Here is a 14,897-nt window from a genome sequence, read left to right as displayed (position 1 = left end):
CTCGCCTCGCCTTTTAAGCTTTTCCATTACGTGTTACCACCTAGTACCAAATACTTTCGTGGTACCTTCTTGGCCGAGGTTCCAAGCGAGTAGACAATGTGACGCCGGCAGACGTCAGCCGCGGATTGGCCGGCAGATGAGTATCGGGAGGCCACGGATACCACCAGTGTTTCAGATTAACTGGTTTCCCCATTAACTGGTGACCGGCCTCCTGGAGCATCCCTTGTGACAGCACATGTTAAAAACCCGACCAAAATCTGTTGTTGTCCTGGCGAATACTGTTTCACCGCATTTTCATTAAAGGTTAAAGTATTGTACCGTTTGTTTGTCTTATCTTCACATCAGCTGCTACTAATGGCAGAAATCGGCCACCAGTTAACATGGACACAAGTTAAACCGAAACACCAGACATTGAAGCACGTCTTGACAACAAAGCGTGATCAAAACAATTCACATTTTGTAATATTATAATTTGCGCTGATATCCGACGTGGAGTTGTAACTCCGCTCCTCCAAATGCATGTTCACTCCACATGAGGAGATACAGATTCTATCGGGGGTGATTACTTGTGCACTACAGGGTAAAGCTCAGATGAGTTGGTTGGTACTGTACTCTATGGAAAACAAATGAAACTGAGTCGAGTACAGGCGAGATAGGTACTAGTGGAAAAGCGCCATATGTTATCTATAACCTTGTTCACAATGGGCAAACAACATGCATCCATTTCTTAGGTTATACAATGAAGCCAGCTGACAATAGATCTTGTCTCTATGCTCCATTCATTTTTGAATTTTTTGCTTGCTGTCTTTGTCTCCAGCCGAGTGTGGTTCTTCAGTGATTAATAATGAAGGGATACTTCTTTCTCCAAACTACCCCATGAACTACGATAACAACCACGAGTGCATCTACAGCATCCAGGTGAAGCCGTCTAGCGTTGAATATGTTCCACATGTGTTTGTCATCAGTTAAATTTATTTAGCATCACAGATCATTTTGACAGTGCAGTAACTCTGCTTGAAAGTGTGTGAAATGTATACGCCAACTTCAAACCTTTGTGAGTGTGTGTTGTCTGCCAGGCTGGTCAATAAAGCTCGTTCTGATTTCATGTTGACACCAGGTGCAAGCTGGGAAAGGCATCAACATCTCTGCCAGAACCTTTCATCTTGCCCAGGGCGATATACTCAAGGTAAACACACACAAACACACACGGAAGCATGCAGGGACACACGCACTCGCAAAATCAGAATCTTGTTTTTTTTGGGTTTTTTCCCTGATATCCACATGTGACCGACAAGGATTGAAACAAACTGCCAGTTGTTTGCATCATCATCTGTGCATTATGTTGTTGCAGATTTATGATGGTAAAGACAACACAGCCCATGTTCTCGGAGCTTTTACTGGTTCATCGATGCTGGGCCTGACGCTCATTTCCACTTCAAACCATCTATGGCTGGAGTTTTACAGCGATGCAGAAAGTACAGGGGAAGGATTCAAACTGGTGTACTCGAGTAAGTTCATGGTCGCACAGACTTTGCACGCTCACCTGTCCTCACTTAAAAAAAATCCACAATATGAAGAGTTCTTCTTACAATAATATTGTAAATTAATACATTTTGTACACATTCCATACTTAACAAGACCATGTAGATTTACCCTCACTGAGCAGTATCATGCTTTAAGCTTTTATATTGTCATATAAAACTGTTTGGATAGTTGCTTGCTTAATTGTGTACTGAGCAAAAAGTTAAAATGATAAATTTTAATTCTATTGAATGTGCCCCGGATGACAAAGAACAATTCTGACAGGAATCTTAATCATATGATTCATAGACGGAGTGCCGACGGTTGATTTAGTTAAATGATTCGAAATGTAAATTATACATTGGCTGAACCGTGGCGTCTCACCTTTCATTTATGGGTATTATTTGCCAGTCGTTCTGACTAGCAACATTATATTGTCCATAAGTATGATTGTGTAATGTGAGCGTGTGTGTCCATCTCTGTCCTGTGATAGACTGATGACCTGTCCAGGGTGTAAACTGCCTTCACCCATTGGGCCTGATTCACAAAAGTCTTTATGTATAAAAGTATTTGAAAATGTGTAATTTACTGCTGAAATGCAACGTGAACCAGAACATGAAAAATAATGGAAAGCGATTATAATAACTCGGGTTTTAAAATGCTAAATTAACACACGACGTGATTGTTCGTTTTGCAGTAAATGATCCATTTCAACCACTCCCTTTCTGTTATCAAAAATGTAATACCTCGCACAGTCTAGCCAGGCTTTGACTCTGTTTTAACTGGACCAACTAATGATCTGATTCCGTATCAAAACTGTGATGCAACGTTAACTGTAAATTTCAGTTGCACCAACAGTGGTGAGATCGGAGGGGTCAGTCAATTACCAGCTTGTGCATCACGTCCTATTTTGTAGCAATGACCTCATGAGTGGCACCAAGAACAGTTTTATTTTAGCTCACAATGCAGTGTGTTGTATTTCACTGATAATGAATTGTGTTACCATCAACTGCAACACCCTTGTAACACAGAGTATCTGCTGCTTGGGATAGGGATTTGTCTGAAACAATGAAGAACTAGATACAAAATAAGGCTAAAAAGAATACAGATTTCAAGAAAGCAGACATTATTTTTTCATTCATCAGATTAAAACGGAAGAAACCATCAATTATAATGTCAAACGATAATAACTAAAGTGAAAGGAAATGACAGTAAATGAGTCCCAACAGCTGTTAACAATAGAATATTGCATTGCGAAATGCAACAGGAAGGCCAGTAACACAAAGTAGCGCTTGGCCTGAGGCCAAATGAGTTTGGAGAGATGAGCACTGGTTTTTCTCCTGTTGTGTGAGAGCAGCAAAACTTTACAGGGCTAAGAGAGTAAAGCTCGTCAGCACCTGAGTCATATCGCATCAGTTGAAATGAGGGGCCACGTGACAACGCTGCTAATCCTAACAAATGTAACATTCTCATTGATTCAAATTGGCTGTAAATGATTCTCATTTGTGAAACCATCGCAGAGCCACACTGTGAATCCGTTCGCTGAAATAATCACAAGAAAACCTGTCACGTTTGATTAACAAAGCTCTCGGAGAGCTCTGATTTCACTGCGGGAAGGTGTGTTAAAGGTGCGTTCTGATCATCACCAGAGCACGTCCACGGTTGGCGGTGCCCTCTCCGACGCGTGGTCGGAATTAGAAAATCTAATTGTTTAAATGGAGTCATGCAGGAGGACGGCATAGCATAGATTTGCATAGCGCGTTGAAGTTGCATTGTCTCTGTTCCTGCGTGAGCTGAATGGAGCATTACTTTGTGACACTTTTGCTCCTTTTCTCATACTTTTGCAGACAGAAGTGAATTTGCCACATAAAAAAAAAAGTCTTAAAGAGCATTGCAGTATCATCTTTGTGTTCTTGGTACTTTGCCTCAGCAGGCCTCCAGTTCAGTTCAATAAAAAAGTCTGCAATTCAATACAACTCCCTACTCGTGCTCCAATGAATATTTCATTGCTGTTTGTTTTCTTACATACGACTAACACAAATAATTTAAGATGAGCAACCATTCTCACCAGATGTCAGAATGATGACAGATGTTTTTTATGTGGCTCACAGGTGAGAGTACACTTTCCCAAATGGCTATTTTTCTCGGGATTTAAACAAACAGTATAACCACAGCACTCTGCCAGGACTCAAATCTTGGCTCACCTCAGCTTCCAGGTGATGCTGTAGATCAAACTCTGGTTATGGACTTATAAGCTATTTATATACCTATTCAAGATCCAAAATTATGCATATTATTCAAAGTATTACCATGGAAACTGAGCTTAGATAGTGTAAAAAAAAAAAGAAATGTAGCAACATTCAATTGGATGAGGTGTGTACATGCTCCAATATTCACTCCTAATAGCGTGATGTCTCATCCATCTTTTTTCAGTTTTGTTATTAAATCTGGTTGCTAGCTTAACGGGATCTGTGATATCAGCAAGCTCACAAACAGAATCTTTGAGTGTGCCAGGTATTAGGGGAAAACGTGCTGTTTGTCTAAATAGAGCTAATTCCCTTTTGTCTCGTGGCTCTTAACTCTTCCCCCAGTGAGCGTTTGAAACAGTACATGCGGTGATACCTTTCCTATCTTCTTGCCTCTCTCTAGGTTTCGAGCTGTCTCACTGTGAGGATCCAGGCGTGCCTCAGTTTGGCTTCAAGGTTAACGACCAAGGTCACTTCTCCGGGAGCAGCATCACATACAGATGTGAGCCGGGGTACACGCTGCATGGCGCCTCCACGCTTAAGTGTATGACAGGTGAAAGAAGAGCCTGGGATAACCCTCTGCCTTCCTGTATAGGTATGTCTGCTCACTATGGGAAGCCCTTTTACAAAGCTGAAAAGAGGTTTATCACAAACGGCCGCGTGTTATAGATACAGTATGTAGCGCATAAAATAAATATGTCGAAACACAAACCGACGTTAATTCCCACATGATGTTTTCAACCTTTGATAAGTGATCCATTATGAGCTTAAGAGAGAAAGAAAGAGGGCAAGAAAGCACCGAGAGCGCTTTGTTGCCTTGGCTTTCACGGGTGTTGCCGTATTTTGAAGAAGCATTACTGCACAAGGTCTCACTCTGTGATACAGTACAAAGTGAATCACCGCTTTTCCACAAGGTCTCTGCTTACAGGACCCTTTTTCAGTAATCTGGAAGGAAAAACAGATGGGGGGCCAATTTCCTGTGGAATGGCCATCTTGATTTTCTCAGGATATCACACACCGTGGTCGTTTTAAAGTCTCAATGAAAAGCCTATTTATTCAGGATTACACCACCTGGACTCCCTCTGCCCAGTCGATGCCTCTACTTTACTGCAGCGGGTGATTTCCTTCTCTGTTCCTGGAGGCTGCCCTCATGTTCTCCTGTTGCACTGCATGTTTTTCTTTCCTCTATCACCCCCCCCCCCCCCCCCACGCGCCTGTTTTCACCATCTATTTGTGTCACACTTCATCTTTGTAGATCTAAGTGACAAACCTTTTTGTAAAAATGCCTTCATAAACTCATTTTATAATCGATTTGGCTTTTATACAAGCTACTGTATCAAATCACAGGCTTTTTTTTTTTTTTTTAGACAAACAATAAAACATCCTGTGAAGAAACTCCCTTTTGAGTATTGGCACTTTTCTAAATATTCAGTCATAACATCATCGCCTTCCTAATTCATTTTCCAGGGCCTCGGACTGATTGGAAATTATACCACCACAATCTCACAAATATTGATGTCAACAAGTCAATAATAGTCTTTCACCAGTGAGGCAATTTCAGGCCAGCAAACATCTCTCTCACACATAACACAGACTCACACATTAATCATTGTATCGATATGCCGCCTCTAAAATTCTTTCATTTGTAAATTTGGCAGATTTATTTTTTTTGTTGTTGTTTTTTTGGTTCACCTCTCTCCCGTACGAACGAATAAACCCAAACAAATCCTGTCCGTCGATGAAAATAAAATGCACATATAGCAGCCAGTGTTTTCAGAACCTTTCTTCTGCCTTGAACTTTCTGATTTCGGATTCAGCTTAATAAGTCTGTCTCCTTCTCACTATCAATAATGAAAGACTCATAAAGCCAGTGGCTGAAACTCTTTGACTTTATATTTTAGCAGTGGCTCCCGTTGACCTCATCCAACCCCCAGTCTTAATATCACATTTCTGCTTATTATTACTTGTGGTGTTTCCATCTTTACCCCCTTGGTTCTCTTCTTTCTTTCTGTTTTGCCTCCCCCTCTTAATATTGCTCCTATTACCCCAGATAATATATTCCAGTGATGAAGAGAGGGGCGCCTAAGGGAGGAGGAACATGGAGAGGGAGAAAAAGCTGTGACGGGATGAAGATTGTGAAAATATATAACTGAGAGAGACAAAGAGAGAAGGGGGAATTATTTTCTGTTATATAATGTGTGTGAATTCTTTTGGGGGGGATGCTGGATCAGCACTTTGTCTCTTCTTCCTCCTCCCAGCTTCTCTTCATCTCCTGCGTGTGAGAAAGATAGAGAGGCTCAGAGGATGAGAGTTAGCGCCTCTCCTCTTCCATTTGTCTTCATGGTGATCGTTTAATCACCTTCGCCGTGGCCGCCAAGGTGCACCTCGCGCCTGTGACTGATAAACAAGTGCCACAGACAGATAAATGGTTGGCTTGTCATAATGTGAGCATCAACTAGCCGACAGTCAGGCCGCGCTGATGGATTTGTAGTGTCTGCACCGTTGTTCCACCGCAGATATATTTTTACAGCACACTCATAGTAATCTGTGTAATGTCTCTAATCTCTGTGTGTGATACCTGTAGCGGAGTGCGGTGGTCGTTTTAAGGGTGAGTCCTCAGGCCGCATCCTTTCCCCTGGATACCCTTTTCCCTATGATAACAACCTTCGCTGCACCTGGACCATTGAGGTGGACTCAGGAAACATTGTGAGGTAAAGCGGACTATCAAACGGCCTTTACATAAATCAAGTTTAGATGTCAGTGTTGTCATTTTCACTGCATGATATTTTTAGAGAGCACCTGGATCCATTTAGAGTTCATGGGTTTTGAATTGTCAAAAATGTGCATCAAGTTCCTGTCCAATTTCTCTTAAACAAATAACTATCTTGAAGTTATTCTATATTCCACTGTGTTGTTGACAGTGCTGAAAAACTCATGTTACCAATATGTGACACAAGTTTTGACTATAATGAATGAAAAGTTGATTGTTTACAAATCTCTGAAATAACCAAAAACAGTCTTATGAGAAGTAAGAAACTCGGCAGGAAAGGAAAACTAAATATATTGTAAAAGCAGTTTTATACAGCATACATTGTGTACTTTAGTGGGAGAGTGACACAAGGTTGAGATGGTTTGGTTGTTTGGAAAAAGTGATGCTGCAGACGGAGCCAAGGGGAGGAAGAGGAGAAATGTTGTAAAGATGGATACAATAGACGGAGAAGCTGGTCATATAGACGTGAATGGGATTTCATCCTCACAAAAAAACTTGTTTATACTATACATTTTTTACTATACATTTAAGTAAGGCAGAAGTTGCATGAGAATTGAGCAAACCTTCAGCAGATGCTTTAGAAAGATCTGGTTTTATGTTGATGACAATCTTTTGTTTCTAAATTACAGCCTTCAGTTTCTGGCCTTTGACACTGAAGCCAGCCACGACATGCTCAAAGTTTGGGACGGACCACCTGAGAATGAAATGTCTTTATCAGAGATCAGTGGGTCTCTGCTCCCAGAGGGAATCCACTCCACTCTGAATACGGTCACTGTTCAGTTTGAAACCGACTTTTACATCAGCAAGTCCGGATTTGCTATTCAGTTCTCCAGTAAGTGGTGCCTACAAATATGCACATTCATAAATAAGAACTCTGGTGATACAAATGTTCCCTGAATCAGGTTTAACATCACATATATCCTGTCTTTAAGCCTCAGCGAGTTTAACAGAGTGTATCAGCAAAAAGATTAATTAGGACTATTTTATATAGTTCAAGTGGATCTACATTTAATTACAAATCTGAAGTTAAACTTTTTTCACGTAATTGCAGGATAATCCATTTTTTCTTGATTGTTTTTACATCACTTATCCAGGTGGCAATTATTTTAGGAGATATTTCATGACAGATAGAGCAGATCGTAGGATTTGTGCTGTTTTTAGATATGGCACCGGCTGAAGGCATCAGCCTAATAGCCATGGATATCTGGTGTGACATAGTTTTTTTTTTTTGTAATTGCTCTCCTTTTCCTCCTCCATTTCCCACTCTGTCCCTATCCCCTATCTGTCCAGGCTCAGTGGCTACAGCCTGCAGGGACCCAGGTGTACCAATGAATGGCAGTCGTAGTGGTGATGGCCGTGAGCCGGGGGATTCAGTGTCCTTTCAGTGTGACCCAGGATACGAGCTCCAGGGGGATGACAAAATAACCTGTATACAAGTGGATAACAGATACTACTGGCAGCCCAGCCCGCCCGTCTGCATAGGTGGGAAGTCCAGCTTCCATATATTCTGTTGGGACGTACATTAGGGGCACTGCATACCCAGCCACAGTTATTCAGGCGTCAGTATGTAACCCAAGGTGGCTTATAGGAGAGCTGTATAACACAGATAATGTCTATTCATCACATATATCTGCACCCTGCTGCTTTGGCATCAAAGTCTTTTCAGTTAGACCCCCCCCTAAAAGAAAAGTATTCATTTGGTCTTAGATGATGTAAAATGAGGTTATCATACACATGGTCTAGAGAATATTTGAATTTCATGATGTTTTAAGACTTTATTAAATCTCATGTGTACGTACCTTTGTTTGTGTTCCTATCAAAGCTCCTTGCGGGGGAAACTTAACCGGCGCCAATGGATTTATCCTCTCTCCCAACTACCCCCATCCATACCCGCACTCCAAGGACTGTGACTGGCTCATCGCTGTCAACTCTGACTACGTCCTGTCGCTGGCCTTCATCAGGTAACTCCTCATCGAAAAGTCAAGTCCACCACAGCGAAGCTCCTCAATTATCCAAAGTTTCCTTTGTTGAACTTCTGCTACTCAAAGAAAATGCTGAATTAAATGACTGTGCATGAAAAGGTCAAACTCGGCTACATTTTAAGTGAGTAAAAAAGTAAGCAGATTTTGCAGTGATGCAGGGGCATTACTAAGTATGATTGCATCCAAGTCAGGAGTTTTAACCCAACATTGTAATTTGTTAGAAAAGTGGTGGTTTTACTGGTGCTGAGTTTTACAAAAAGATGACTCAACTTCATGCTACCGTTCACATTATCTTCAGCTAAAAACGTACAAGAGAATAGTCTTTGTGTGAGATGACAGAGACTTTGTTGTTATTTCTTTTTTTAATGATTAGCTAAATATTTTTTTTTTTGCAGGAAATTGTTCAAAAGTAATTAACAGCAGTGTTATTGTGAGAGAGAAAAAACAAATGGCAACACCCACAGAAGAAAAACATAAGAATTACAATTTGAATTAATTGTAGCTTTATAGCAAAATTTTACATGACTGTTTTAGTAACTTAAAAGTGTAAAGTCAGATAGCTCTTAATTAATGGTTCATATTTAGTGAAACAAACTTCAAGAAGAATTCTAAGATGTAGTAAGTTTAGATAATTCTGCTGATTCCAGGTAAAGACAACCTAATGTTGACTTCAATCCTCCAAGTCCATCTTTATGTCTGTACTCTTCGGAACTGAAGTGTAGTTTTCCCCAAATCAAAAACTGTGATGTTCATGCTGAACTTTCATTTCACTCAATGCTTCTCTGCATCTGCCTCCAATGTAAATAACAAGCAATACATAATTATACAAACCATAAGTTCAAGTGTTAATTCTTTCTTGGATTTCCCCCATCTTGGTGTCCGACCCCCTTTGTGTCCTATATGTCTCTCTTAGTTTCAACATTGAGCCGAACTATGACTTCCTGTACATCTATGACGGTCCGGATAGCAACAGTCCTCTGATTGGGAGCTTCCAGGACAGCAAACTCCCAGAGCGAATAGAGAGCAGTTCAAATACAATGCATTTAGCATTCCGCAGTGATGGGTCTGTTTCCTACACCGGCTTCCACCTGGAATACAAAGGTAAAGTATTCTGCAAACAGTCCTATTTTTTTATATAGCATGAATGCTGATTGAATTCCTCTTTAACTGGGAAAAAAATTGTATAGGTGCAACAGGTAAAACCAAAATTACACTTTGTCTCTCAGTTGCGTTTGAAATAATGTTAACGTGTGTGTGGTCAGTAAACACATCAATACTGAACTCATGATCACCTGAGGGAACAGAGTGAAATTATGTTTATATAAGGCTTGAACTGGAAATCAAACAGGCTTAAAGTATGTATTATTCAATTGGAAAGGTTAATATATCCCGTTTGGGGTAATTCCATCAGGGGCTTCTCTGTCTTACCAATTTGCCAAAAGCAAGGTAACCACTGTTTAAGTGACAGACCTTTTCACAAGATGACAAAATATACGCGGAAATATGACATTTTCACATTAAAGCATGGATTGACATGCAGACACGTGCATGGTGAGTCTACCACACTGATGACAGACTGCATCATGCTGATTTCAAAATTGAAAAAGACTGATTGCTCTCACCACAGAGTCCCTGTTGAGTTTGCGTCTGTTGAAATCGTCTGTCAGGTGGTGTGAGTTTGATTCAGTCGCACTAAAGAAGTGATTTTCATGTAGAGCCAGGAATTAAGTCTTAAGTTGATGCAGGTTGCTGGTAATCTTTTGGGAGGGAGGCCAAAGCCATAATTTACAAGGTTCATGTAGCATACAAAAGCTGGGGGATGAAGTTCTCGTTCTTGCTTCATCTTAGTAAAGCCAGCTAAGGCAAACAGACTGTTTGAAAAGGCCAATGCAATGCCTGCCTCATTTGATTATCGCACAGGACTCAGTTATTATTAATCTGTCTTATTATTCATGTGTGCCTGTCGCATTGTCTTTGCTTCATACGCTGACTCACTTCCTCTCTCTCTCTCTTCCTCGTTTTCTCCTTTCAGCCAAGCTGAGGGAGTCTTGTTTCGACCCAGGTGTGGTGTTGAATGGGACCAGGTTGGGATCTGATTATAAACTGGGCTCCACTGTCACTTTCTACTGTGAAGCAGGATACGTTCTGCAGGTACAAATAGCTTAGTGGAAGGTTAATTGAGTGAGAAATTGGTCTTTCTTCTTATTTCTTTTGTCGAAGGAGGAGGGCTTCATGGTTAGTACGATGTGCGGATGATTAGCTGGTTGAAGGACAGGTGTGTTGGACTTGAGAATTCCCAACCGCTTTGCCGTGTTTACACATGGGCACGATGCGTTACAACTATCATTGTCCCATCATTCGTTGCGCATTCCTAATATGACATTACGCATCTGTACGTCACCTTAAGACTGTGCCACGAATTATGGAAAAATGATATTTATAATGCATCTTGCCTATGTGTAAACGCAGCATTAAGGAGAGGAAGCTGGAAAGACACCCTCATCCACTTTAGGGAAACTCGAAACGGCTTTGAGGAATCCCGAGTTCAGGTTCAACATATTGTACGAAGAATGTTTTGTGGTTGTCTTTGGTAACACTTTTGTGACCATCTCAGCAGGAAGTCAGTTCCTGTGCTGCCGTGTAGATTAAGTCACATTGTTCTCGTAAATATTAAAAAGAAAGTTCATTCACAGTTTAATTGGATGTGTTCATACTGATTTCTGATTTGAAAGGCTGTGATCAACTGGAATGCGCCAACTCTTTTCAAAAACTCTCCCAGGATTATTTGAGTTGTTTAAATCTGTTTCTTCAGTGGCTTGGTGTTCATAGATTATTTATTTATTTTTTTCTCTTCTTTAGGGTTATTCTACTCTGACGTGCAGTATGGGGGATGACGGCAGACCGGGATGGAACAGGGCATTGCCCAGTTGCCAAGGTGAAACACAGGATAAACGAACTAAACAGATAAATTAACTTATTGCCGTCTAACATTTAATCAACTAGTGGATGTCACTGTCTCATTCTGTGTTGCACTGCTTCCTGTCTCACATTGGTCTGATGTGTACATTTCCAGCTCCCTGCGGAAGTCGTTCTACCGGAACAGAGGGAACTGTTTTATCTCCGAACTTCCCCAGAAACTATACTTCAGCACAGACCTGCGTCTACTCGATATCTGTACCCAGGGAGTTTGGTAGGTTCACCCGAACACACATCACTCTTCTGATATGCAACAATGATGAGAGAGAAAGAGATTCAATATTTCACATGCACATGAAATTAGCTATGCTTCAGTAAAAACATAAAATAAAACAAGGAAAATAGTCAAATGTGTACAGGGTGTATTGCCCGCCGAAGCATTACGGGAAGACCCTCTAAGGGCATTTTGATTCGACAAGAATTCATTTATTGTGTTTTACTGTGTGAAGCAAAGTGGAATTAAAACCTGTCTGATGTTTTAATGGGAATGCTCGGGTACACCCTGAAGGACCCTTTTAGGGTTTTTAAAGCATGCCGAAAAACTAACAGAGAGATTACACGTGAAGAAAAGAAGCTCCTCGACTGTTCAAGTTTCATTAATGAAGTGACACTTGAAGTTGAGGCTTTTTGAATCTTGCCAATTTTGATCTGCCATTTTTTAAAGTACGACATAAGTGCCACATTGTGCACAATGTAAAGGCTTCATCTCATTCAGTGATTTTCAGCAAACAGAGACAGACGGACAACACACATTGAAATTCACAAACGGCGGGGCATTTTTGAGTGACCCAGAGAAAAACCAAGTAAAAAATACAAACTTCATACAGAAAGACTGGATTCAAACCATGGAAGGCTAAATATTGGACCAACGTGGGACTACAGAGATATTCCACTCAGAACATGTTATCTTATATATTTAGATTTATTTCACGTGGATGAATGAATGTGGTGGAGGAGATTTCATTACTCATCCCAAAGCCTTTCTCATTTCTGACTGGCACAGCTCCTCTTCACACACTGACACCTCTCCAGTCTCATTTTACTGTATTTGCACATTCAGAGTATTCTGGAAGGAAACTAACATTTGGTCATGCCGCATATTGTTTATGAAACAGTCAGCTTCCTCAAACCTCCCACACAGAATAAGACACAGAAGTGCCTTTTTTTTTTTTTTTTTACTCCTTTTTAGCAGCTGACATTTTATGTAATATTATAATCAGTGGAGGGTTACAGACTCAAGGTTGCATTAACTATGGAGGTAAAGCTGCTGGATGATTAGCATTAGTAATGGAATCACTGGGCTGATTATTCAACGAGTGGTGATGTTTCACTTTTCATGCAAATCACTTTGAGATTTAACACCAGGTGGGGGGGAAACCCTTGGCGTAAATCTCCACGGAGATGCCGTACCTCCTGTTGAATGAGAACGTGGCTGAGGACACCCACTCAGCCAGCTCATCGGGAGGCATCGCAGCTCCGCAGGGATCGATGCCCAGGTTTCTCTCCATCTGATGTCAGGAGCCGTGAAAGCCTTTCAAAATGAGCAGTGGCGCATTTTCTCTCATCTTGTACTGATACAAACTTAGCGGGACATTTTCGGGCCGTGATGACTGGCCAAACCTCTTAGCGTGTGTGTGTGTGTGTGTGTGTGCAGCCTTGTTTCACTCTCTTTGTGAGGTCCAGAATGTGGAAGCACACTACTTTTATTCTGACTCCACAGTTTCAAGATTTTAGTTTAAAGTCAAGGTTAGAATTCCTTATTCAATTGTGGTGATTGAAATGAGATCAAAAGGCAAAAAAAATCTATATTTTGGAAGACATTGTCTTTTGGAATGCTGTATACATGTTTTTTGTTGTTTTGTCAAAATGACATATAATCACTAAACTATATCTCTGAGGATAGAAAATATATCCTGTGAGAGATAAGACTTTACTTTGCTATAGATTTGGGAATCCATGGATGAAATCCATCCATGCCCGACTCTTGTGTGTCTTTCTCCTGGAACTCTCTGCCCTTTTAAAACCAGTTTAGCTGCAAGCTCCTTCTAAACGCTGTGCTGCCCGTCGATATCACAGCGAGCGATGATGAAAACTTTAATCACTCTGATTTTCTTAAACTCTACAGATGATTAGCACTTTAAACTACTTCTCAAGACTGAAAAAAGCTTTGACTCCCTCTCAATGCCCTCTCAGCACTGGGCCCATTTTTACCCGTTCTCATGTAAAACCATGACCGCCCATAAAATACAGCCGTAAAAGGTTATCGTAATTCACCCGAGACAGACGGTTGGTTTTACTGTCAGATTTCCTTTTAGACCAATGGGGACAAGTCACAGCCAAGTGAAAATCCAGTTTTGTTTCAGTTCTACAATGGCTGTCATCATATTAACATGAAATGAGATTTTACATGAGACTGGCGAGGCTATCCTGTGTGATTCAGAGCAATGCTTTAGCTCAAGCTTTGAAATAAATCTAAAGGGAGAAACAGCCTTGTACAAAGTGACCAATGACCTTCTTTTAGCTGAATATCCTTGGCAATGTTCTGATTTAATCCTCTACACCTTAGCCTGTGGGGATGGAGTGAAAGGGAGAGAAAGAGAGAGAAAGAGATGTAGACATGGTATATGTGTATGTTGGAAAGAGGGAACAGCTTCAAATAAATATGATTTATTCCAATGTACATTTTGTTGTTGTGGTAAATACAATTTCATTCATATAACTACATTCACAAATTCCATCTTAACGCTACTAATGATTGGTTTGAGGATACAGTGATCATTTGAGACAGAGGGAATTGTACTAGTTTGAAGGAAGTAGGGCCTCAGATCTCCGGGGGGGCTTTCTAATACTACCTGCTGCACTGCAAAATTCATGTTGCGGCTGAAGAATCTCTTGCTATTAGTTCTCAGGCTCGGGTTTAATTTTCTGCCAACAGCAGGAGCTTTTTTCACCTTCTTGTCGTATTGAAGTGAAGTAACACATCTGTCTCACAACTGTAGCATGACATTAACAGCAAACTGCTGACATGTCTCGCTATTTCAAAGGGGTTCACTGAATGGGGGCAGCACTCAGTCTGACAGGCTACCAGGATTCCCCCCCTCTGCTTTTCATTCAAACTTTATGTTGATAATTCAGCAGAAGAGAGAAAAAAAAAAAATGTCTTACTTGGCTTGCATATGTTATGAATTGTAAGTTTAGTTTTGCCAACATTAGCATTTCACACTAGCTGACACCGTGTTACAACTCTGAGCAATTAAAGGGTGGTTGTGGGGATGGGTCGGGGGGGTTGGACTAGCGCATGATGAAGATGAGGTGATGTTTTCACTATTTAGCCTGCTGATGTATAATTTCGTGCCGATAGCTGACTTCAAATAGAAGTGGACACCACAGCTTAATAAAATC

General features: G+C 40.8%; 1 protein-coding gene across 1 annotated transcript in view; it reads left to right on the top strand.

Annotated features, from left to right (window-relative positions):
* LOC308122805 (CUB and sushi domain-containing protein 3-like) overlaps window positions 1-14,897 on the top strand; it is a gene marked incomplete at both ends in the record, with an annotated part of 358,715 nt that overhangs the window by 286,616 nt on the left and 57,202 nt on the right. The window contains 12 exons of the mRNA XM_080484894.1: window positions 818-918; window positions 1,118-1,186; window positions 1,352-1,508; window positions 4,171-4,362; window positions 6,352-6,478; window positions 7,167-7,369; window positions 7,828-8,019; window positions 8,360-8,498; window positions 9,433-9,620; window positions 10,552-10,670; window positions 11,379-11,454; window positions 11,593-11,709. Coding sequence (XP_080341020.1) covers window positions 818-918; window positions 1,118-1,186; window positions 1,352-1,508; window positions 4,171-4,362; window positions 6,352-6,478; window positions 7,167-7,369; window positions 7,828-8,019; window positions 8,360-8,498; window positions 9,433-9,620; window positions 10,552-10,670; window positions 11,379-11,454; window positions 11,593-11,709 — 1,680 coding nt within the window. The remainder of the gene's footprint in view (window positions 1-817; window positions 919-1,117; window positions 1,187-1,351; window positions 1,509-4,170; window positions 4,363-6,351; window positions 6,479-7,166; window positions 7,370-7,827; window positions 8,020-8,359; window positions 8,499-9,432; window positions 9,621-10,551; window positions 10,671-11,378; window positions 11,455-11,592; window positions 11,710-14,897) is intronic.

This window comes from Lipophrys pholis (genome assembly GCF_963383615.2).
Source record: "Lipophrys pholis genome assembly, chromosome: 17".
Taxonomy (NCBI): domain Eukaryota; kingdom Metazoa; phylum Chordata; class Actinopteri; order Blenniiformes; family Blenniidae; genus Lipophrys; species Lipophrys pholis.
The sequence above is the reverse complement of the archived record's forward strand: the minus strand, read 5'-3'. Positions and strand labels throughout refer to the sequence as shown.